Source organism: Aplidium turbinatum, chromosome 4, assembly GCF_918807975.1.
Source record: "Aplidium turbinatum chromosome 4, kaAplTurb1.1, whole genome shotgun sequence".
NCBI lineage: Eukaryota > Metazoa > Chordata > Ascidiacea > Aplousobranchia > Polyclinidae > Aplidium > Aplidium turbinatum.
In genome coordinates, this window is record NC_137475.1 from 9533348 (window position 1) to 9557172 (window position 23825).

Sequence of the window (23825 nt, forward strand, 5' to 3'; positions counted from 1 at the left end):
TTACATGGGGGAGGGGGTCAAAAATTCGGAAAAACAGCGTTACGTAATATTTGAACGCTCCCTAACGGAGTGGAAGGTCTGCGTGTCATGGATGATGAAACTAAAGACTGGCTGCTCTCTAGCAGCCTTCCAGTGTAGTCCGGGAACATCGTGAATCTGGGGTGGTAAAAGGATAGACCAGGGGTGGGAAAAGTTGTTCAAAGAAAGAGCCGCTCGCGGATAAACCATAAACACCAGCGAGCCGCAAAATCATTTGACATAACATAACAGCAATAAAAATACAATGATTGTTTATCCATATGAGTTTTGTACTTGACTCACTAATCTCTGAAAATTTGGACGATAAGTTGTTAATTAGGGTGGGCCGTTTTTGACTTTTTTTCGAAATTCAAAAACGGCTAGTCATAAAAAGTGGCACATGCATGAAACAATTACGTGTGCAAAATTTCATCAGTTTAGGGGTGCATCTTCTGCCCCCGCAGGGGGGTCAAACTTTCAATTTTTTGAAAAAAAGGGGGAAATTTCACTTTCCATTTTTACATAATTTTTTTTATAATTTTTCTACTGGCTAGTTATAAATTGTAAGTGGGATGTATCCAGAACTTTCTTATGTAAAGGCATGTTCGAAGCTTAAGGTTTACTGCCCCCGCATCGACGACTAAAATGCTGAATTTTCACCAATTTGAAATGCTATTTTGTCATTGCTCAATAAACAAACTTGTCGCAAAAGGGCGAGATGGTGTTAACGCTGTACGCTCATTTACAGTATGTTTTGTCCATTAACTTTGCAGAATGATACGAATGAGGTACGAACATCAGTACATATTTATGATAAAGAGTTACAAAAAAAAACCTTTGAAGTCAAATTCTAGAAGTGGGCCTAAATTTCAGCAAAACTTGAACCAAATGAAAGAATCTGCAAGGCAAAAATATTTGAAATCGGTTGTTGTAGCCTAAGTGTTCCAATTTTCTGCAATGTACTTGCCCGCAGAAAAATCGTGTCCCTGTTACAGAACAACAGTTCCTTCTTGATCAAAGAACAACTCGCATAATGGTGATTGATAAACATGATAAATCGGCCACAAAATCTAATTTTAAACGTTTTCCGAGGAGAGTCGCAAGATCAGAACAATTCCGTTCTTTACGTGAAGACCCAGGAGCAGGCACAAGTAGCGCTTTGGTTAACACTTTTAACTTCTTATTCAAGCTCAGAAACTTTGTCATCCAATGAAGAACGCTGCGAAGATTTTGATTATCAACCCAGTTTTGCCTCGGAAAACCCCAGAAAAAGCAAGGTTACTTCCAGTTTAGTAGTGTTGTGTTTTTACAACAAATGAATAAAGCTAAACTAAGCTTTCTCAGTTCGGAAACTGTAAACAAAGATGACCGTTTTTGCATGTCTTGTATTCATTTTAAACCAATCGAAAAAGTACGAAATTAAACAATGGTCTCCTCGTGAGAACGAGCAGAGTTTCCAATTACGTTTCGTAAAACACCATAACACCTCCCACGCAAATTATGAAAGCACATAAATCAATGTCGTAAAATGCACGTTAAAGGAAGGTATACATAAACAAGAATGAAGATGTAAAATGATTCTACATATCATATGGCACCCTGGGTTTGATGGCTCTTTTAGGCCGAATCGATCTTTGGGGACTATTCATATCACCGTCAACCTCATGACCCAAACCGGTGCCAGCCAAAGGCTCAGCTGTACTCTCGTATCGTGGACGAAGCTGATCAACGTGTCTGCGCCATATGTGTCCACTGTCAAGTACTCGCACATTAACAGTGCGGGTTCCCAATACTTTGATAACAACAGCTGGAACCCAGCGCGGTCTGTTGCTTTGTGTTTGGCCACACACTAGGGCGTAAACGTTCATATCCTCTGTGTATGGGTTTTTATTCTTATCGCCATTTCCCTTTGTTGATCGGCGAGCTTCTATGACTTGTTTCTTTTGTGCAGCATGGGCAGGTGACGGCAACAGGACGTCGATTTTCGTTCTGATTTGGCGTCCAGTAAGTAGTTGACTAGGAGAGTATCCACACGGTAGAGGCGTACGTCGGTACTGTATCAAAAACTCCTGCAGAGCGGCTTTCGGTGAAAGAGTGGACTTTCGCAGAGCTTGTTTGAAGGTATGAACAAGTCTTTCAGCAGCTCCGTTGGTAGCAGGGTGGTAAGGTGCTCCAGTAAGATGGACAATTCCTCTTTCCTTACACCATTGCTGAAATTCGTTTGACATGAAGGTCGCTGCATTATCCGTCACAAGGCTGTGCGGGTATCCAAAATGAGTAAACGAATCTTCTAGCAGTTCCATAGTGGTATTTGCCGAAACAGAACCGGTTGGATAAATGCAGGGGTATTTAGAATATGCGTCAACTATAACTAGCCAGTTTCTTCCCATGAATTGTATCGCGTGGTCCGCGTGTATCCGACTCCACGGTTTTTCTGGCAGCATCCACGGGTGGTTGTCCATTTTAGAAGGTTTATTCTGAAACTCTGCACAATTGGAACACTGTTTGCATTGTTCTTGAATGTCTGTGTCCAGGCCGGGCCAATAGACAGCAGTGCGGGCAAGTTGCTTCATCTTTTCCATGCCGAAATGTCCAAGATGCAATAATTCAAGAACCGATTTTTGTAGACTTTGGGGAATCACCAGTCTCGATCCATATAACAAACATCCATGTTCCACTGACAATGAGTCAGCAATTTTTCTGAAAGTTTCAACTTTTTGGTTTTCGGATAGTTTTCCTGGCCATCCCTCCTGCGTATATCTCATGGCTGTAGATATAGCTGGATCTTTTGCTGATTCTTTGCGAACGGATTCTGAATCAGTTGGCTTGATTTGGGAGCTGATTATTTTAATGGTGTTCACAATGTTAATGTCATCTTCCTCTTCTTCGTTGTCAAACTCCTCATCATGGCCACTTGGTAAACGACTCAGGGCATCAGCATTGCCATGTTCAGTTGTTTTTCTGTACTCGATGGTGTAGCTGTATTGTCCAAGAATCAGTGCCCATCTCGCTAATCGGTTTGCAGCTAAAACTGGTGTGGCTTTAGTGGGACTGAACAATGCCAGAAGTGGCTTATGGTCTGTAACCAAAATAAACTTCCGAGCATATAAGTACTGGTGAAATTTACGAATGGCAAACACAATCGACAGTGCTTCTTTTTGTATCTGACTGTATTTTCTTTGTGTGGCAGACAGAATTTTTGAAACATTAGCGATTGGTCGCTCACTGCCATTGGGTAGGCGATGAAATAGCACAGCTCCGATTCCAACCCCAGATGCATCACATGCTATCCCAATAGGAAGTGTAGGGTCAAAATGAGCTAATACCATATCTGTGTTTAACATTTCTTTAAGAGTAGTGAAAGCCACTTCTTGCTGCTCTCCCCAATTCCATTCAGTGTCATTTCTGGTCAAGTAGTAGAGCGGCTCTGTGATAGTGGCAAGGTTAGGTAGGAACTTACTGTAAAACTGAATAGATCCCAAAAATGATTTGAGAGTTGAAATGTCATTTGGTCGAGGCATGCTGAGTACAGCATCGACTTTGCGTCCTTTGGAAATGCCTTGGTGGGATAAGGTATGACCCAAATACTCGACACTATGCTGTGCAAACTCACACTTTTCTAGTCTGCAACGCAGTCCTTTGTCTTGCAACCTCTGCAATAATTGACGTAAATTGTGTAAATGTTCTTGGGCATTATCACCACTGACAAGGATGTCGTCCAAATACACGGCAACACCTTTCAGGTCTGAGGTTAACTGGGACATGATCTCCTGAAAATACCCTGGGGCTGAACTAATACCGAAAGGCAAGCGCATTTGCAGTAACACTCCTTTGTGAGTGCTAAGTGCTAGCCGCTTTTGACTTTCTATACTAAGAGGTATTTGGTTGTATGCATCGGCCAAGTCAATTTTGGTGAAGCCATATCCTCCCCCCAACTTATGCATTAGTTCTTCAGGTACTGGTATTGGCTGTCTGTGAATCTCAAGTTGTGGGTTGACAGTGACTGAGTAGTCCCCACAAACTCTAAGAGATGGTGCAGTTTGCCCCGGCAGTAATGTTTTTCTTATGGGTACCACAGGTGTGCCATAATCATTAAATTGTACAGGTTTCCACACCCCTCGAGCAATGCCTTGCTCATAAGCATGAGACAAATCGTCCTGCAGTGCGAATGGCACTGGACGTGGTTTACAAAAAATGGGTGCAGCATCAGATTTAAACTTAATGTCAAGCTCAATATCTTTTAAACAACCTAATTCACTTTTAAATACATCAGGAAACTGGTCACACAATTGTTTACATGCACTTTGCAGGCTAGAGTCACCATCCGTACATTTATGAACAGATTCAGTTGTCAAGTGACGATCTTGATTAGGATACAATACATTATCTACCGATACTCCAAGTTGAGTAATTGCATTTCTACCTAACAAATTCAATTGCGGTAGTTCAGTAACAACAAAATTAACATCATTGGCACAAGCATTAGTACAGTTGTTCTGAGAAAACGAAATCAAAGTTGGTTTGAAAACACCAAGAACAGGTAAATTATGCCCAGAGGCTGATTCATACCTCTTTTTAGAAAGTTCAAGTGTTGGTTTTCCCAATTTAAGCCAGCTAGTTTTTGATAAAAAACTATCCCCTGCCCCGGTATCTATTTCAAAAGTTACATCTTTGCCATTTAAGCAGAGGGTTTGTTCAAGGTGAGGGGTATCGACAAACTTAATTGTTTGAACTGGCTGAGTTGCTGTGTCTTTTCTTTTTTTAAAACATGCATGCTCTATGTGACCAACTTTTTTACAATAATTACAAGTAAAAGTTTTGAATCGACAGGATATACCTGTATGTCCATGCTTTCCGCATCTTCCACAAGGATGTGTGGGCTTATTTTGGACCGTTAGTTTTTCATGTTTAACAGTCTTGTAGGAATTAGGTTTCAACATGGGCTTGCGAGTATGGCTCTTGACAACAAATGTCTCATCAATATTGTTGCTAGCAGTCTCTTTAGCTACCTTTGTTGCTTCTTCGATTTCTTTTGCCATCTGGATTGCTTTCGCGAATGTCAGTTCTCCCCCCTTTTCTTTAAAAACTGCTTTCAGGAAAGATTCATTTTGCATAGAACAAATGAAACGAGTGCACATGGCATCATCCCGGGGGTCTTCAATAGAAGAAAATTCGCATGTCAGTGCATCTTGGCGAATTCTTGCAGCCAGTTGAGATATAGACTCTCCTTTTTTTCGTTGCAGGTCACTCCAAAACTTGTATCGCTCTCGTATCACAAATAGTTTAGGATTAAATTGCTCAGACATGCATTTAGTTAATGTGTCTAAATCAGTTTCATTGATGTTTGTTGGAGTTGGTTGTTGTGCAACATAATTTTGCAAAAGCTTGTATGTTTCCACTGATTGATTTGTGAGAAAAACTTGTGCAACTTTTTGCTCAGGAACTGAATGTGCTTTCACAAATGTTTGAAAACGAAGATAATAATCATTCCACAATTCTTTAGAAGGGTCAAATGCTAAAAATGCAGGAACTGAGTAGTGCACTTGATGTGTAGCAAGTTGCCTGTCATTAGTTTCAGCATCACTAGTACTTGGTTTGGCAAATGCTTGAAAAGATTGCAAAATGGCATCAAGCTGTTGTTGATTTTGCTTACCTTGAAGCTCCAACTGTTCTTTTTGCAAAGCCAATTGCGACTGTTGTTGGTCCAATTGCTTTTTCATCAACTCAATGATATCTTTGTTGCTCATTCTTGCTAGGCTAAACTGCTGGACAGGTTAAGTCTAGATCAATGTGGTGGTTCTGAAACCTCGTCGCCAATTTGTTGTGTTTTTACAACAAATGAATAAAGCTAAACTAAGCTTTCTCAGTTCGGAAACTGTAAACAAAGATGACCGTTTTTGCATGTCTTGTATTCATTTTAAACCAATCGAAAAAGTACGAAATTAAACAATGGTCTCCTCGTGAGAACGAGCAGAGTTTCCAATTACGTTTCGTAAAACACCATAACAAGTAGTATTTGCTGAATCATGCGATCGTATACTGGTGTTTCAGATAGGTCTACAGCACTTATTGCTTCATCATTTCTACAAGCTGCGGGAGTTGTAACGGATAGCGAATCTCAATCTCAATCAGTCATAGATAAAAGCAAAGTGAGAAGAGCGAGAAAAGAAATGAGGTTTACAACTCAAATGGAAAGTAGGCCTATCATGTGCATAAATTTGCAAAGCATATATTTTGATGGCCGAAAAGATTAAACCATCAAACAAGATGAAATTGGTGGGCAACTTCGAAAACGTTTCGCAGTTGAAGAGCACATTACTTTACTTGAGGAGCCAAGTTCTTATTTCATTGGTCATTTTACTGCAGCCAACGGATCTAGTGTGTCAATAGCTACCGGGATTCTTGAATATCTTGGATCCAATAAAATTAGCTACGATAATGTAATGGCAATTGGATGCAATGGAACCTTAATAAACACAGGTCAAAAAGGCGTCGTGATAAAGCTCCTGGAAGATCATTTCCAAAAGCCACTTTAATGGTTAATATGCCTACTCCACGGTAATGAATTTCCTCTTAGACATCTTATAAAAGATATGGCAATACTAGCAGACCTGATAGCTTCACTAGGCCCATTATAAAGCAGCTAGCCACTGTCACACAAGTAGATGTTGTAAAATATAAAGCAGTTCCGGCACCAGAGATTGAAATTGATGAAAATGACCTCAGCACTGACCAAAAATATCTTCTACACATGCACAGAACAGTGAAAAGTGGAGATATATCAATTAATTTCGCATAATATAGGAGTCCAGGTATGATGAACCACTCAAGATGGTTGAACACAGCCAATAGAATTCTACGTTTATATGTTGCATCTAACGCGTCAGCTGTATTGGTGGAACGTGTGGACTATATTATGAATGTTTATATTCAAGTATGGTTTGCCATTATAAAGGAAAGCAATTTCACTAATGGCCAAAAACATTTCTTTAAAATTCTACACTCTGCTCAGAAGCTATCGAATAAAGCTCGCAATATCCTCACCAAAGTAATATAGAGGAATGCGTTTTATGCCCATCCTGAAAACATTTTGATTGCAATCAAATGTTATACCAAAGAATATGTAAGGGAACTAGGATGGAGAAGAATTTTCAATTCAAGAATATTATCATCTCACAGCACTCGTCAGCAAAAATTCACCCTGTCAATATTGCAGTTCAGTTCCGAACGTTACTTTGAGATGATAAACTGGCAAAATATTCCAGTTACGAAACCCCCAGCGATGCGTGGTGTTGACAGCAATAATAATAATAATAACAATATTTATATAGCGCCATATCCACAGTCAAACTATGCTCCTGGGCGCTGTAGGCTACATGACAATGGTGATAGTTAATACGGTAATTTCAGTCATAATGTTCATTGAAGTAGAATGTTTTCAAGCAAGTTTTGAATTCATTTAAATTTTCTGCTTCTTTCACGCAAATAGGCAAACAGTACCAGCAACTGGCAATGTGATAAAAGAGCACATCAAAACAAAGATGCCTTCACAACAGTTGTTTTCTACGTTTTCTCTGCCACACACAACAGATGCTCATCACATGTGGTGGACAGCATTGAAAGAGATGGGTAGCCTACATTAAAGCAATATTACAATCAAGGAAAAAAAATTTCTAGGTTCCAGTCGAAACAAGATTTTATGATTCATTAGACTTCAGCCAGAACTAAACTTGAGCAATAATTTGGGAAACTGGCTAAAAGACCTTGTTGTTTGTTGTATTTTTGACACAATTTCGTTCATTGTTGATTGATTGGATCTTTATCCTCGGACTAGGAAAGCTTCTTGCAGAGCTTAATCCTGGCAGTTTCGCATACTTGTAGAGGCTTTGAATCACTGACGCAGGCCCGGTCACCTAGATTGACAGAGTGAAGTTTCCGATTGTTGAAGTCTTGTTGCCGGGGAACTATTCCATCCATTAGATGCCGCTGAATGGAGAGCAGTCCTTTACGTGCGTTGCTCAAGCGCACACCCCGAGAGTCAAACCAGCGCCGCTTGATCTTGAAGCTTCTTCGTTCCAGAAGTGACGCGCTAACCAATTGAGCTATCGGGGCTATTGTTGTTAGCACAAGTTCTTTTTTATCGTTACATTGCTGTCAAACAAAGTTTACTCTTGTATGTGGTTCTGTAGTAGCCTATCAAGTGAACGTTTAATGGTTTGTAAATGACAAATTTGTGTTAACAAAATCATGATAACAATTCACGTGGAACTGTACAGTAGCCTACATTTCATTTACGGAACCTGCAGATCATATTGCTTTTATCTGAAGTAAATTATAGGTTGCGTTTGATAGCTGCAACTGATCAAACGTAGCCTAGGCTACTATTGCTTTTAATTTAAGCAAGACTACGTCTTATAGTTTGTCAGTTCGTATCATCCTACAAAGTTAGTTGACAGAACATAAATGAGCGTACAGCGTTAACACCATCTCGCCCATTTGCGACAAGTTTGTTTATTGAGCAATGACAAAATAGCATTTCAAATTGGTGAAAATTCAGCATTTTAGTCGTCGATGCGGGGGCAGTAAACCTTAAGCTTCGAACATGCCTTTACATAGGAAAGTTCTGGGTACATCCCACTTACAATTTATAACTAACCAGTAGAAAAATTATAAAAAAAATTATGTTAAAACGGAAAGTGAAATTTCCCTTTTTTTTTTCAAAAAATTGAAAGTTTGACCCCCCTGCGGGGGCAGAAGATGCGTCCCCAAACTGATGAAAGTTTGCACACGTAATTTTTTCATGCATGTGCCACTTTTTATGACTAGCCGTTTTTGAATTTCGAAAAAAAGTCAAAAATGGCCCACCCTATTGTTAATGCTGTGCGAATTAATTCTTCCAAGTGTTCATTTGTCAAGGTTGCACGATATTTTGATTTTACAAAGTTGTAAATTCTTGTAAAAATGAATAAGTAAGTTCTGGTACTACTTCTAAGCTTCAACTAATCGCTGCTTATAGCGACTCTAATAAACTTCCAATTGTTGCTGACTGAACGCAAAATGAACCAGGAGAAGCACAATGTTGCTTTGCAAAGTCACAATTCCATTGTTTAACAATGGCTACGGTAAAAGAGAGACTCTTGTTTGATCTTTGTGTTGTATTGGCCGAAAATTATATTTTGAAGACAGTGTAGGATAAATTTTAATTTATACCAACCGATTTTTGCGCCCCTATCAATGTGGCGCCCATGGCTCGAGCCATACCTGCTATACCCTAGGTAGGCCACTGCTTGGTTGACAGTCCGAGATAATATATTTATAAAGTAGAATCTTAATTTTTTTGTAATACTTACGATTCAATACAAGAGCCACAAAAAATATGTTGAAGAGCCGCATGCGGCTCGCGAGCCGCAGTTTGCCCACCATTGGGATAGACCCTCGGCCCCAGAAGCTCAGACGACGACAAGCTTCTAGTTGCTGTGAAGTAACAATTATCCAAAATCTCCGCAATTCGCCTCTATGACGAAATCTTACTATGAGTTCACTCTTGTTTTAAAATACCGTAGCCAAGTGAATGTGTTGTTGAAACTCTGAAATTTTAAACTAGGCTAAATATCGATAATCGCTTGCTTTTTTATTCTGGGAGTTCTTTATAGGCTACAATAAGCTACCTCCACACAAACAAGTTTTATCCACTATGTAGATAATCCTATACATATCTTTATTAGTCCTGAATTCATAGTTAGGCTACTACAGTTTTCAAAAATTTGTACGGTATCATAAATTCTGTAGCCTAATTCTTAAATTTTGGACTCGTGAATAAAACAATTCCTGGAGAAAATTTTCATAAAGTTATTTCTGTGTCATTGAAAGATAGTTAGCTTACGTCAGCAGCGGTTCTGCTGTATTCAAAGTGTTCTAATATTATCCTACGGATTATCCTCTCATAAAAACCTAAAATCCTGCATTAGGTTATTAAACTGTACAGGCCCGGATTTAAGGGGGGGCAGAGGATGAAGGTGTCCCGGCCCCCCTTTTGAAAGGCCTCCGGACATGGAAAAAATGTAATTTTGTGTTTTTTTAGCCTTTGAAGTTTCTGCAAAATACCGTACAGTGCTGGATTAATGCTACTCCTACTATAGCCTAGAGGTGGTTTTTCGCGCACCCGCGCAAAAATGTTTTTTGTGCGGGGGCCCCCATCAGCTAAATCCGGCCCTGAAACTGTAGGCTAATCATTAAAACTTGAACCCTTAGAGTTGTGCATTATGTGGATTAGAAGCAGGGCCGGATTTAGCCTAAGTGCCGCCTTAGGCAGATAAGAAAAGTGCTGCCCCCCCAAAAAAAATTTCGATGGTGCGCTACGATTTATATTTTCAATTCTTTCCAAAAAAGTCATTTGCACTGTTTATAAATGTGTGTGATAACATATTTATTAATTGCTGCTATATATCTGAATATAGCCTATCTGTTGTGAATTATTATATTCACGTACAGTAGGCTACGCCTATCATCAATGTAATATATTCGTATGTTTTGCGGCCTCCAATAATTTTCCGCCCTAGGCAACTGCCTACTGACAAATCCGGTCCTGATTAGAAATTGTAATGAAAAGTACGTTGAAAACGATTGTAGAGTTCCAGCCGATATTGAATAAATTGTGAAAGTGGAAGTTATTACCAATCGTAAAGTAGCTGTTGCAAATAGGCCCAGTAACTTAGTGTAACTTGTATCTATTTTGAAATCGACGAAGACGTTTGCTGTTCGGAATTTGATTTCTTTACGTGCTGGAAGTGATTAACTAATCGTCAGTTCAAGGATTTCATCTATCATTTAATAAGTAGAACTCCCGTATTCGAACATTTACCGTTTGATATCCCAATAAACTACGTTACGTCATCAATCTTTCCAAAGTCCCTTACGTGTAACTAGAGATGTAAAAAAACGTTTTTTTTTGTTTTTAAAAAAAACGAGCTCGTTTTTTTTGTTTTTTATCGTTTTTTTTGTTTTTTATTCGTTTTTTTTGTTTTTTTTACCTATTTTTTTATTAAATGTCACAATATGCAGCAATTAGGGTAAACTCATTGCAATAGCGTCTCTTTCAACAAAAAAATAGTCTCATAACTCGTATAACATCTTTCAAATGAGACAATATGTCTCTCAAGTCTCAACACACGAGCCATAAGGGCGCGTTCACACTATAAGAAAATATCGTGGCGGCAACGCGAAGCAAACGTATGACGAGAAAAAAAATGTCTACACTACAGTTATTTCAGTGCAGGCAAAGCAAAACGAATACCAATGCCTTTATGACGCAACAATGCTTTTTTCATCTGTTGTAAAAATGGTTTGATCAGTGTCACGTCACTTGTCAGATCATCACTGCAGTGCTGTCACAGTGTTATTGCTGCTACTTTTATTAAACTTGGTTAAGATGCACTTTCACAAGGTGAGAAAAGCTCGAAGAAAAGTTATTTTATTGCAAATGTTGCATGCTCTGGAGCGTGCACAGAAAAAGAAGAAAGAGCGGAAATATTGGGTTCATCCTATTTTGCAGAAGAGAGATAGTGAAGGTAAGAAGTTTTCATTATAGTTTAATGGTTGTCTAATAAAAAACTACACGTGTTTTCACTGTTGGTCTATGTAGTAGGCCTACAAATTTGTCGGCAGCAGTGGCCGAGTGGTTAGCGCATTGGGCTCGCAGTCGAGAGCCTGCATGTTCGACTCCAGCCACCCGCACTTGCTGTTGTTTCTGTGGGCAAGAACCTTCACGATAATTGCCTCTACCCAGTGATCGATTTCGAGTAATGGGTAGTACCAAATTTAAGTCATAAGTAGAGTAGACAACCGGAAACAGACATTGCCGTCGGCTGCAGCGTGGGTCAGATGTACGTCGGAAGGCGTACACCGATGCATAGCGCTCAAATCCGCTTTCCCGCAATGCAGGATAAAGATAAAACAAACAAATAGTAGCCTATGACAACCTAAATGTTGCAGGTGATTACTGCAAACTGGTAAAGGATTTACGAGATTTAAGGCGGCCTCACTTCTTCACTACATTTCGTATGACACCTGAAGCTTTCGACATACTGGTTGAAAAAGTGGGTCCTTTAATCAGGAAGCAACACACGCACTTACGAAAACCCATTTCTGTGGAAGAAAGAATTGCTGTCACCCTCAGGTAGCATAATTTAAAAGTCTACAAAACATTTAGTAGCACAGTAGTCTATAGGCTAACAACACTTGCTAACATTTACAGACCGACTTTCTTAAAAATAAGCAATCCGGCAAAGCCCATTTGAAGTTGATTTATGTTGCTTGTTTTGCAGATTTTTGGCGACTGGTGACAGCTACTTCACAATAGCTTCAGCCTACAGAATGAGTAGGCCCATTGTGTGCCAGATTGTTCCAGAAACTTGTCGAGCCATTTGGAATATTCTAAGCCCTGAACTGATGCCTTTACCAACTACCTCTGAATGGGAAAAGATTGCAACAGATTTTAATTATTTTTGGAATTTCCCTCACTGCGTTGGTGCCGTAGATGGCAAACACATCGTTATTCAAGCACCACCAAATTCAGGGTCATCGTTTTTCAACTACAAAAGAACTCACAGTATTGTGTTAATGGCTGCTGTTGATGCTCACTACAATTTTGTTTTCGTCGACGTCGGGTCCTACGGGCGACATAGCGATTCTACTATATTCGCTCAGTCTGAATTTGGAAAACTATTAGTCAGTGGGCAGCTTGGACTTCCAGCAGATAAACCGCTACACGGTACAAACCAACCATCAATGCCGTTTGTATTTGTAGGAGATGAAGCTTTTGCCCTCAGTCAAAACTTGATGCGACCTTACCCTGGTTCAGGCCTATCTCATGATAAAAAAATATTTAACTACAGGCTGTCGCGTGCGCGACGAATTGTAGAAAATGCTTTTGGCATATTAGCTTCAAAGTTTAGATGTTTTCGTCGTCCTCTTCTAGTTGCTCCTACTTCTGCTGATGCAATTGTTAAGGCAGCCGTTGTTCTTCACAATTTTCTCCGACGTGAGTGTGGTACACAATATCAAAGTCCGAATTCCACTGATCATGAAGATAGGAATGGGACCGTGCACCTAGGTGAATGGAGAACGGAGGGCATTTCTCAAATGCGTCGCATCGGAAGACGAAGCTCATCTGAAGCCATCAATGTACGCGAATCTTTCAAAGATTATTTCAGTGACGTTGGAGCAGTTTCATGGCAAAATGAAAAAGCTCTGAGCACTACGTAGCTTAAGATGAATTGTAGCATGAAATAACCATTTTCAAGTGTGTTTCATCACAATGTATTTCAATGAAAAATGTAGAAACTTCAGAAATGGCATACTAATATAATAGGCTACTAGTTCAATGTAATGATTCCACTTGTTGTGTGTACTTTTTAACCAGCTCCATCACTTCGTTTTGGAAATTCATCCTGATTAGTTTTGGCATTTGTCTGGCCTCTTTAGCTACAAAGTCAAAGAAAGAGCCGGTGGAATCATGTTCTTGTTCTGCAAAAATAAAAACAGATACATTATAACAAATTGTGTTAAATTATTTCATGTGCTTTCAAACTTGTGTGAAGTTCTCGAGGTTGCAATGCCAGTTCAGTATATTTATATTTCTGACCAACAAAGCAGAAAAATAAAGCTAAAAGTTGAGTAGGCTTACTGAATAGAAATTAACTACAGAACATTTTGAAGTTTATTATGGTAAAGAAAGGTAGGCTATTGCAGTTTCAAAACAGCAGAAAGTTTGGTTACCTGAGCTTCCTTCTGTATGTCTTTTAACTCCTTCATGCAAAAGCTAGCAATGGATGTCGTACAATCGCTAAATTTACGTTTACGACCGCCAGTTCTTTTCTTTGTACAAGTATATGTGACAGACGTAAAGCAATATGAAGCCTAAGCTATGACATGTTTGGTTTTTGAATTTTTATCCTCAAACTGACAAAGCCTCAATATGTCCGTTTCGCATGCTTGTAAATTGTAGAGGCTTTCGCTAAAACGCACACCGCGAAAACCGAACCGGCGCCGCTTGATCTTGAGTCGGGTGCTTAGTCACTGACATCTGTTAACAGGTCCATAAACACACACAACATAACCCACAAATGATTTGCAATGAATTCAGCATTTACAGGCGTAGCCTACTTCCGCTTATTTACCTGAACTCATACGCTGGTTCAATGAAATTGACGGTGATTCTACTGAATCAAGCTCGTTGCCCTCAAGAGAAAGAGCGACATTTTCATTTGGAGCCTCCGATGATTGGCTGTTGTCTAGCAATGAATTAAAAACTGACTGAGTGTCAGCTTGTATGTCTCCAGCGATGTGGTAGTCAGCTTCATTTTCTGTAAGAGGTGATTTTTCTTGAAGCTCCTCTGAGATTCCAAACGTCAGATTTGAAGTAGTTCTGTGAAAACATTTGTATACTTTCAGTGCCATGGCCCATGGGTATTTGGGTAAGGCTATTCGAAACAAAAATATTTCGTTTCGAAGCGAAATTTTTTTTCTTGATTTCGTTTCGAAATAATTTCTGAGTAAAGAAATTCGTTTCATTTCGAAATCCAAGCCATTTCGTTTCGTTCTGTGTTCGAAACGAAATATACAAGAGTTTGGAAATATAAAAAGTGGCAAAAACTCATTCATCAAAGTGAATTCGCATTAAGGCTGTTTCGAAACAAAATTCCTTTTCTTGGTTTTGTTTCGGAGCAAAAATCTTTAAAAAGAATTTCGTTTCGAACAGCCTTAGTATTGGGTACGCAACAAAACATTTCAGTGACATTGACATGGGCTAGCAGGCTTATCCTTGAGCAATTAATTTTCAGTTATGGCAACATACGTTTGTATGAAATACATATTGATTGAGATAAATGTAGGCTACATACAGGTACAGATCGATTTATTTTGCACCACATAGGCTAAGTAATACCTGAAAGTACTTACTTTCTATATGCCATGACTGGGTCAAGAAAGCTCATAATGTTGAGCAAACTCCATGGCTTGCTAGTGGCAGCTGCATCGCCAGATCGAGGGATTTTTTTCCTTATTCGTCTGTATTTATCCCGAAGTGATTTCCACACTTTGGAACAGTCTGAAACTAAACAAGCATATTTTCATCTAACATGATACATATTAATGACTTATGTATGACACTGATTTGTCCTGCATGTTCGGTCCTGTAACAGGCTACCATGAACAGTTACATGGCTAAAAAACAAGGATCCCATCAAGCAAAACATTGAGTAATATGGTGAATCTGATATGTCTCTTAACTAAAGTAACTGTGGTTACCGTACTCAATGTTAGGAGAAATGCAGATGATAAATTTTACTTGGATCCATGTATTGTAGGATGCAACCAAACGAATGAAACTAGTAAATAAAAACAGTCAAGTTTGGCAAGTATATATATAACTAAAATTTATTTAACCCTTTGAGGACCGTTGGTACATATGTGTACTAAGAACCAGGTACACATATGTACCAACGGTCCTCAAAGGGTTAAGAGCTTTTGCCACCTAAAATGTCAGGGTTATTCAAAGAGAATATGTTGTATATATTTGAATATGACTACTGGTAACCTACTGATGAAGCTGTCTTGATGGAATCAAAAGTGAAAGTTCTAAATCTAGTACAAGTTCTACATTTTAGAGAAAGTTTCTGGCAAAAGTTCTAAATCAGTGGTTTTCAACCTTTTTTGGATTGTGCCCGGAAAATAAAAATATTCAATAAAAGCATATTTAATGCAAAATTGAACTAAATTTGATTCATACCGACAACCAATCTATGGTGTGTCTCGTTTTTCCGCGTTAACACAAATTTTTGAAATCAATATTGCGGGATAAAATATTAATGTCACCATTATCTGAGATGCAGTCTTTTTGTATACGAGGTAAATGCAATCTTTTTGCAATGTAATGACTGCTTTTATGACATTCCACCAATTATTTCCATTTCTTATCAAGCTAGGCTAGAGAAAAAATACCAGTTGAATAAACTCTACATTTTCACCAGTTGAATGTATAGTAATCTTTCATGCATTTATGGAAATCAGTTTCAGTGAGATGGTTGGTGCTTTATTTTTTTACAAGCTTGTCAATGTTTGAAACTGTTGCTAAAAATATTTTATTTTCATACAAAGTACACACTGAGGTTTTTCAATGTCTTTGAGAACAATACTGAGAAATCCATAATCCATATTTGGCATAAGATTCCAAATAACCTTGTATACAAAAAGACTGCATCAGAGATAATAGTGACATTAATATTTTATCCCACAGTAGGCTATCTAACATAATCCTCAAGCAGTGCTTAGCATTGGACTGGACACTGCAATCCTCAATGTGACATATGATACATGTAAATTGTAGGCTACCAAGGGAAACATATACCGATAGGCTACGATTTCTTAATCATTTTGTTTATCTGCAAGGTTTCAACAACATAGGCCTAATTAAAAAGAAATTCTTTTGTGGCAGTCTGTAGAGGTATGGGTTATGTTGGTATAGATCTCACATCGTTATTATGCACTTCAAATACAATAAACTACGAAAAGCAATAATAATACTTTAAATATACCCCCAAAAACACTTTTACACTATGTTATATTCGGGTGGTCCTTATATGTAGTTATAATTCAAAAGTTAGCAAATAAGGACCACTCTAATATTATACAGTATACCGGTACTAGGTAGGCTACTACAAGACTCACCATCAGGGCAATTACACTGAGCCGCAACTTGCACCCAAGCGTTCTCACGGCTGTTGTAGTTGTGGTAGGACTGTGTCTTCACATCCCAAAGACATGAAAAGTCCTGTACGGCCAAAATCAAAGCTTCCAATTTTTGGTCGTTGTTGAAAAATGTGCTCATTTTTTTACTGAGAGTAACGTAACAACTAGTAGGGCTAGCTACAATAATGTTATGATCTAAATGATACCCTTTCTAAGTTACTGTTCTAACTACAGATTCTAACTAAAATAATTTGGATATATTCCTGATTCACTGGTCATGAAACTGAGCACTTTGGGTACAAGCTTGCTGTCCTAGGTAGCCTAACCATACTCATTTTATAATAATTTTCCTTAACTACTGTCCTAGGTAAAGCCAAAATAACTTACTGAGACCCAGCAATTGCCTTATCTGCTACAGAAACTTTCCCAGGCTATTCAATATCCCTGTATAACTACCAGCTTCAAACAGGGTAGTTGTCCAGACTCCAGCCTAAGCGAAGCAGACACCCGAGACTCAGAAAATCAACTTTCGAGCCAAAAACACGCATGACGTCACGCAGAAACCAAGCGCAGCTGAGCAGAAAAAACGCTCAGGATCGATCTTTGTCACACGCTCACTTTGTGAAACTGAAGCAAAGCAACCGCAAGTAAGCGACACCAGGCGATAATAAAACAAACAAAAGGTTCGCTTTGCTGCGGCGAAAATAACTGTAGTGTGAACGCGCCTTAAAGGTTTCTCATCGTCTCAAATAGTAACACAGTGTCCTATGTAGAGATGTAAATGCAAAAAAAAACGAACCGTTTTTTTAAAAAAAAAACTTGAGCCAAAAAAAACACTCGTTTTTTGGTTTTTTTTGTTTTTTTTTCATATTTTTCTGGAAAAGTTGCAATTTTTTTGCAATTTACAGCTTAGTTTCATGATAGTGCTCTTGAAAAACATTAAATTACTAAAAATAGTTTTATTGGTGTGCTGAAATTCCTAAGTGTTTGTGTTTGGCAGCATATGTTCTTGCATAGTCCTATGAGGACCTATGTTGTTTCGCTTTTTTCTTCATTCTCTGGCATGTTTGTGGCAGTAGACCTGACAAACATTGAATTAATGAAATTTGATACATGACATAATGTAGATGAGTTAATTTCTTTTTCCTTTTATGGAAGTTAGCCTATGATGTTAGTATACTGTGGTACTGGTTATTCTTGTACACACTCAATGGGTTGACGAAATTTTGACAAAACAAGGTGGCAGTATTCAGTACACACATTTACCTTGTTCGTGGACGTGGTAATTTACTAATGCAAGCTATTGCCAATAGCTTGTTTAAACATGTTTTGTAACTGATAGCTTGCCAACGATGTATATGCTTTATAAATGTTGAAACAGAAGTAGCCTATTCTTTTCGTGTGTTGTAAGATCTTGGATTGGACACTTCGTCATTGATGCTTCTTGCAGATTATTTGGGACATATAATGCAAGAGACCTTATCACTGATATTTTTAGCTGTCAAAAGTTAGTGCATTTGTCAGAAAAGGTTTAGGTTAATGTTCCTTTCAAATGCCCACCACCCATGTTGACTATTGCTAGTAACTACCATTCTACCAACCTTGAATGAAGAAATTTTTCCTTTAAAGTGGAGTTTTTCAGCACTGCTCAGTGCTCAGTGTTCACATAGTGAATAAATGCTTTATAATGCTTTTCCTGACAAGAATAAAGTTTTACCCATATTCCCACAATGCAGGATAAAGATACAAAACAAACATCAAAGATGAAAACTTATTTTATTTGAGAACTAGGCCTACTGCTTTTTGAGATAAAAAGAAATTGACCTCTTGTCGTTACGCACCAATAAAACCATGATGCAAACTTTAATTTTTTTTTATTGGGCAGAGGAAAGATTGACGAAAAGTTAGGCAAAAACAAAAAAGTGCTAAAGTCTCAAAGTTCTGCAAACTAGTTCAAATTGGATGGATTAAGTGCAACCAATAACCATACTTCTTTTAAACATGTGTATGACAGCACAATGGTGTGATTAAGGGAAAACAAATATGACTATGACGTCACAAAGGATTATTGAATCTCTTCAGGGAAAATAAAAAAACATCAAAACGTTTCCATCTTTCACTACATTTAAATGTGATTTGGGCTAAAAGTTGGGACTTTAGCACTACACTGCTTTTGCCAAACTTGTCATCAATCTTTCTTCTACCCAATTATTTTTTTTTTTAATTTACGCACCATGGTTTTATTGGTGCGTAACGACAAGAGGTTAATTTCTTTTTAGCTCAAAAAGTAGTAGCCGAAACTTGTTTTAATATTCAGAAACAGATAGCCCACCCCATAAAACATGGGGGTAGAGCTAAAACTTATGTAAATATGTTGAGCGGTTCTTGAGATATGGCCGTTTTTCTATTGCTCCTTATCTATAAAGCCACTTAGTGGCTAAGGTTATTTCACTTATAACTCGAGAACCGCTTGTGTGATTTTCATCACGTTTGCACCAAATGCACATCAACTGGAACAATCTCTTGACGTTGTACTGGTAATGGTGTGCTGGGGAAAAGTGCCTTTGTGAAGTAGAGAAACAGGACCCTGACCACCTAGTCCTAACGTAACATGCCCATTAACCAAAATCCCAGGTGGCTTCGAAACTGTACACGAGTGTGGTACTGCATTTAACAACTGGCTGAACCAAATTACAGACAATACTTGAGATGTGCCAACCATAGGACACTGTGTTACTATTTGAGTCGATGAGAAACCTTTATGGCTCGTGTGTTGAGACTTGAGAGACATATTGTCTCATTTGAAAGATGTTATACGAGTTATGAGACTATTTTTTTGTTGAAAGAGACGCTATTGCAATGAGTTTACCCTAATTGCTGCATATTGTGACATTTAATAAAAAAATAGGTAAAAAAAAACAAAAAAAAACGAATAAAAAACAAAAAAAAACGATAAAAAACAAAAAAAACGAGCTCGTTTTTTTTAAAAACAAAAAAAAACCGTTTTTTTACATCTCTAGTCCTATGGTTGGCACATCTCCAGTATTGTCTGTAATTTGGTTCAGCCAGTTGTTAAATGCAGTACCACACTCGTGTACAGTTTCGAAGCCACCTGGGATTTTGGTTAATGGGCATGTTACGTTAAGACCAGGTGGTCAGGGTCCTGTTTCTCTACTTCACAAAGGCACTTTTCACCAGCACACCACACCATTACCAGTACAACGTCAAGAGATTGTTCCAGTTGATGTGCATTTGGTGCAAACGTGATGAAAATCACACAAGCGGTTCTCGAGTTATAAGTGAAATAACCTTAGCCACTAAGTGGCTTTATAGATAAGGAGCAATAGAAAAACGGCCATATCTCAAGAACCGCTCAACATATTTACATAAGTTTTAGCTCTACCCCCATGTTTTATGGGGTGGGCTATCGGTTTATGAATATTAAAACAAGTTTTGGCTACTACTTTTTGAGCTAAAAAGAAATTAACCTCTTGTCGTTACGCACCAATAAAACCATGGTGCGTAAATTAAAAAAAAAAAAAATTGGGTAGAAGAAAGATTGATGACAAGTTTGGCAAAAGCAGTGTAGTGCTAAAGTCCCAACTTTTAGCCCAAATCACATTTAAATGTAGTGAAAGATGGAAACGTTTTGATGTTTTTTTATTTTCCCTGAAGAGATTCAATAATCCTTTGTGACGTCATAGTCATGTTTGTTTTCCCTTAATCACACCATTGTGCTGTCATAGACATGTTTAAAAGAAGTATGGTTATTGGTTGCACTTAATCCATCCAATTTGAACTAGTTTGCAGAACTTTGAGACTTTAGCACTTTTTTTGTTTTTGCCTAACTTTTCGTCAATCTTTCCTCTGCCCAATAAAAAAAATTAAAGTTTGCATCATGGTTTTATTGGTGCGTAACGACAAGAGGTCAATTTCTTTTTATCTCAAAAAACAGTAGGCCTAGTTCTCAAATAAAATAAGTTTTCATCTTTGATGTTTGTTTTGTATCTTTATCCTGCATTGTGGGAATATGGGTAAAACTTTATTCTTGTCAGGAAAAGCATTATAAAGCATTTATTCACTATGTGAACACTAAGCACTGAGCAGTGCTGAAAAACTCCACTTTAAAGGAAAAACTTCTTCATTCAAGGTTGGTAGAATGGTAGTTACTAGCAATAGTCAACATGGGTGGTGGGCATTTGAAAGGAACATTAACCTAAACCTTTTCTGACAAATGCACTAACTTTTGACAGCTAAAAATATCAGTGATAAGGTCTCTTGCATTATATGTCCCGAATAATCTGCAAGAAGCATCAATGACGAAGTGTCCAATCCAAGATCTTACAACACACGAAAAGAATACTTCTGTTTCAACATTTATAAAGCATATACATCGTTGGCAAGCTATCAGTTACAAAACATGTTTAAACAAGCTATTGGCAATAGCTTGCATTAGTAAATTATCACGTCCACAAACAAGGTAAATGTGTGTACTGAATACTGCCACCTTGTTTTGTCAAAATTTCGTCAACCCATTGAGTGTGTACAAGAATAACCAGTACCACAGTATACTAACATCATAGGCTAACTTCCATAAAAGGAAAAAGAAATTAACTCATCTACATTATGTCATGTATCAAATTTCATTAATTCAATGTTTGTCAGGTCTACTGCCACAAAACATGCCAGAGAATGAAGAAGAAAGCGAAACAACATAGGTCCTCATAGGACTATGCAAGAACATATGCTGCCAAACACAAACACTTAGGAATTTCAGCACACCAATAAAACTATTTTTAGTAATTTAATGTTTTTCAAGAGCACTATAATGAAACTAAGCTGTAAATTGCAAAAAAATTGCAACTTTTCCAGAAAAATATGAAAAAAAACAAAAAAAACCAAAAAACGAGTGTTTTTTTTGGCTCAAGTTTTTTTTGAAAAAAAACACGTTTTTCTTAAAAAAAAACGGTTCGTTTTTTTTGCATTTACATCTCTACGTGTAACAGATAGAAACAATTGACAAGGGAGCCTTTGTTTTCGGAGAGAAGCCAGTCTTTAAACTTCACCAATAGCGAGTTGAAACGTCGCTTTATCATCCCCATTCCTATCAGAAAACAGTGTACCAGCCTCATTTTTGTAATCAAATATCGATTTCGCTTTTAAAGCATCTTCAGTTTGATACTGTCAAGAGCAAGATAATAATAAAAAATTCTTCAAAGGTTAAAAGTTTAGATATTATGACGTAACAATGCATGTTGCGCCACCATGGAAACAATGAAACAAATTACTGTATCATATAATTTTGCAAATTATCATATACAGTAATTTGCTTTATTGTTTCCATGGTGGCGCAACAGGTTGTTACGTCATAATATCTAAACTTTTAACCTTTGAAAAAATTTTTATTATTATTTTGCTCTTGACAATATCAAACTGAAGATGCTTTAAAAGCGAAATCGATATTTGATTACAAAAATGAGGCTGGTACACTGTTTGTTGTGTTGAGCAACAGGACGAGACTAATGATAAGAGACAGTCAACCGCTTCAAGTGGACAGTTTGCTGGGTGGTTCACTAAAAACAGAAAAGTTTTATTAGTCCATTCCTATCAGTATACAGGAATGGAGGAACCATTTTAAAAGTAGGCGGGTCCAGAGGCGCAGCAGTCAAAGTCAAACCAACTTCTGGGGGGCAAAGCTCCCCAGATCTCCATAACATTGTTGCATTCTTGAAATCGTTTATACATTGTGTTTTCATGATTGTCTTTCGTGCCAACAAGCGAAAAGTTTCCATTTTTGGGCCCGATTTGGCCAAAACAATTACAAAATTGTTAAATTGCTCTATAGCGCTGTAAGTTACAAAATATGGCGATGCACACAAACAAAAATTTAGGCAACAATACACACACAGCTATAATACCACATAGGAGTAATAATCTGCAGCATTATACAGTAGGTGCATACATATACATACATGCATACATAGGTGCATACATATACACTACGTGCATATGTAGGCTAATGATATCATTGTTTTAACCATAGAGAATTGTATTGATTGATTGCTCCACCAATCACACGCAACCACACCCACATGTGCTGCCCATCAATAGCGGGGTTAACAGAAAAGTTTGAAGATTGGATTTCATCATTGAGCTATCAAAGATACTAGTGTGTATCAAATGAGTGAAGACCTTTTTTGGAACTCCCTCTCTGATTTTCCGTTTTTAAAGAGATTTGGCTGTCAAAAGTGGGTGGGCCAGGCCCACCCAGACAGTAAAGTAGGTGGGTCCAGGCTCACGTGGTTCCTCCATGCCTGTTTCAGTGTTGCGGTGGAGACTTTTCTCGGTCGGAAAAGACGTTCTGAAGCCCAATCGGGCAGGATTCAGTGACTTAAATTTTAAAACGCTTGTATTTTTGAAGTTGCAGTTGAATAGTTCCTTTTAAAAGATGCCTCTGGAACGTGTGAAAACATTACGACGTTTAAATGGTAGTGCAAGTGAATGTGGTAGGCCATGGCCACCTAAAGATACGGCCTGATTTGTCACATTTTGCAGAAATTTCTAGGTTTTTCTAACTTTGGGCGAACGTTTAAATAATTTTTTCTAAAAATTAGATTTTTACGCTTTCTGTATTCTTTTCCCCAGATGACACAATAGGTTTTAACATCCTCACATGTTGAAAAACAAAGAAAATTTGATTTTGTAAATTTTAGTCAGACTGTTAATTTTCAATAACAGTCTGATTTTGCGTTTTTCAACTTACTTTTTCTCATTTGCTACTGCTTCCCCAAGGCAACAAAAAAGTTTTTTGTCATTAGGAAACTGCAAAAAGTAAAAATTTCTCAAAAAATGTCAGTCAAGCACTAGCAGTAGCTGTAATCAAAATCTGCAAAATGTGACAAATCAGGCCGCATCTCCAGGTGGCCATGGGTAGGCCTACTGAAATGTGATATCTTTCATTTTGAAAACCACTTTGAATTCACAAGGTACTTCAATAGAGCTTTCCAGTGTCAACTCAAGACACAAGTAGAGGGAGCGCGACCTACTTATGATCCGAGTAA

The 23825-nt window shown here is 38.0% G+C and overlaps 2 protein-coding genes across 2 annotated transcripts; one reads left to right on the forward strand and one right to left on the reverse strand.

Annotated features, from left to right (window-relative positions):
• Window positions 1-12629: 12629 nt before the first annotated feature.
• LOC145769556 (uncharacterized) lies at window positions 12630-13396 on the forward strand. The gene has a single exon (XM_082581209.1). It carries the CDS (start codon window positions 12637-12639, stop codon window positions 13279-13281), a length of 645 nt encoding a protein of 214 aa, XP_082437335.1. The 5' UTR covers window positions 12630-12636; the 3' UTR covers window positions 13282-13396.
• LOC145769555 (uncharacterized) lies at window positions 13397-17378 on the reverse strand. The gene is made up of 4 exons (XM_082581208.1): window positions 16744-17378; window positions 14977-15130; window positions 14196-14443; window positions 13397-13542 (listed from the first exon to the last, which is right to left on the reverse strand). The coding sequence occupies exons 1-4, from the start codon at window positions 16901-16903 to the stop codon at window positions 13397-13399; spliced, it is 708 nt and encodes a 235-aa protein (XP_082437334.1). The 5' UTR covers window positions 16904-17378.
• Between the last annotated feature and the right edge of the window lie 6447 nt (window positions 17379-23825).

Bases quoted from the DNA above. Each gene is read 5' to 3' on its own strand.
- LOC145769556 (XM_082581209.1), top strand. From the start codon at position 12,637: ATGGCTGCTGTTGATGCTCACTACAATTTTGTTTTCGTCGACGTCGGG.
- LOC145769555 (XM_082581208.1), bottom strand. From the start codon at position 16,903: ATGAGCACATTTTTCAACAACGACCAAAAATTGGAAGCTTTGATTTTG. The intron at 14,444-14,976 runs GTAAGTACTTTC...ATGTTTTCACAG, and splicing joins CCAGTCATGGCATATAGAAA to AACTACTTCAAATCTGACGT. The intron at 13,543-14,195 runs GTAAATAAGCGG...TTATTTTTGCAG, and splicing joins GAACCAGCGTATGAGTTCAG to AACAAGAACATGATTCCACC.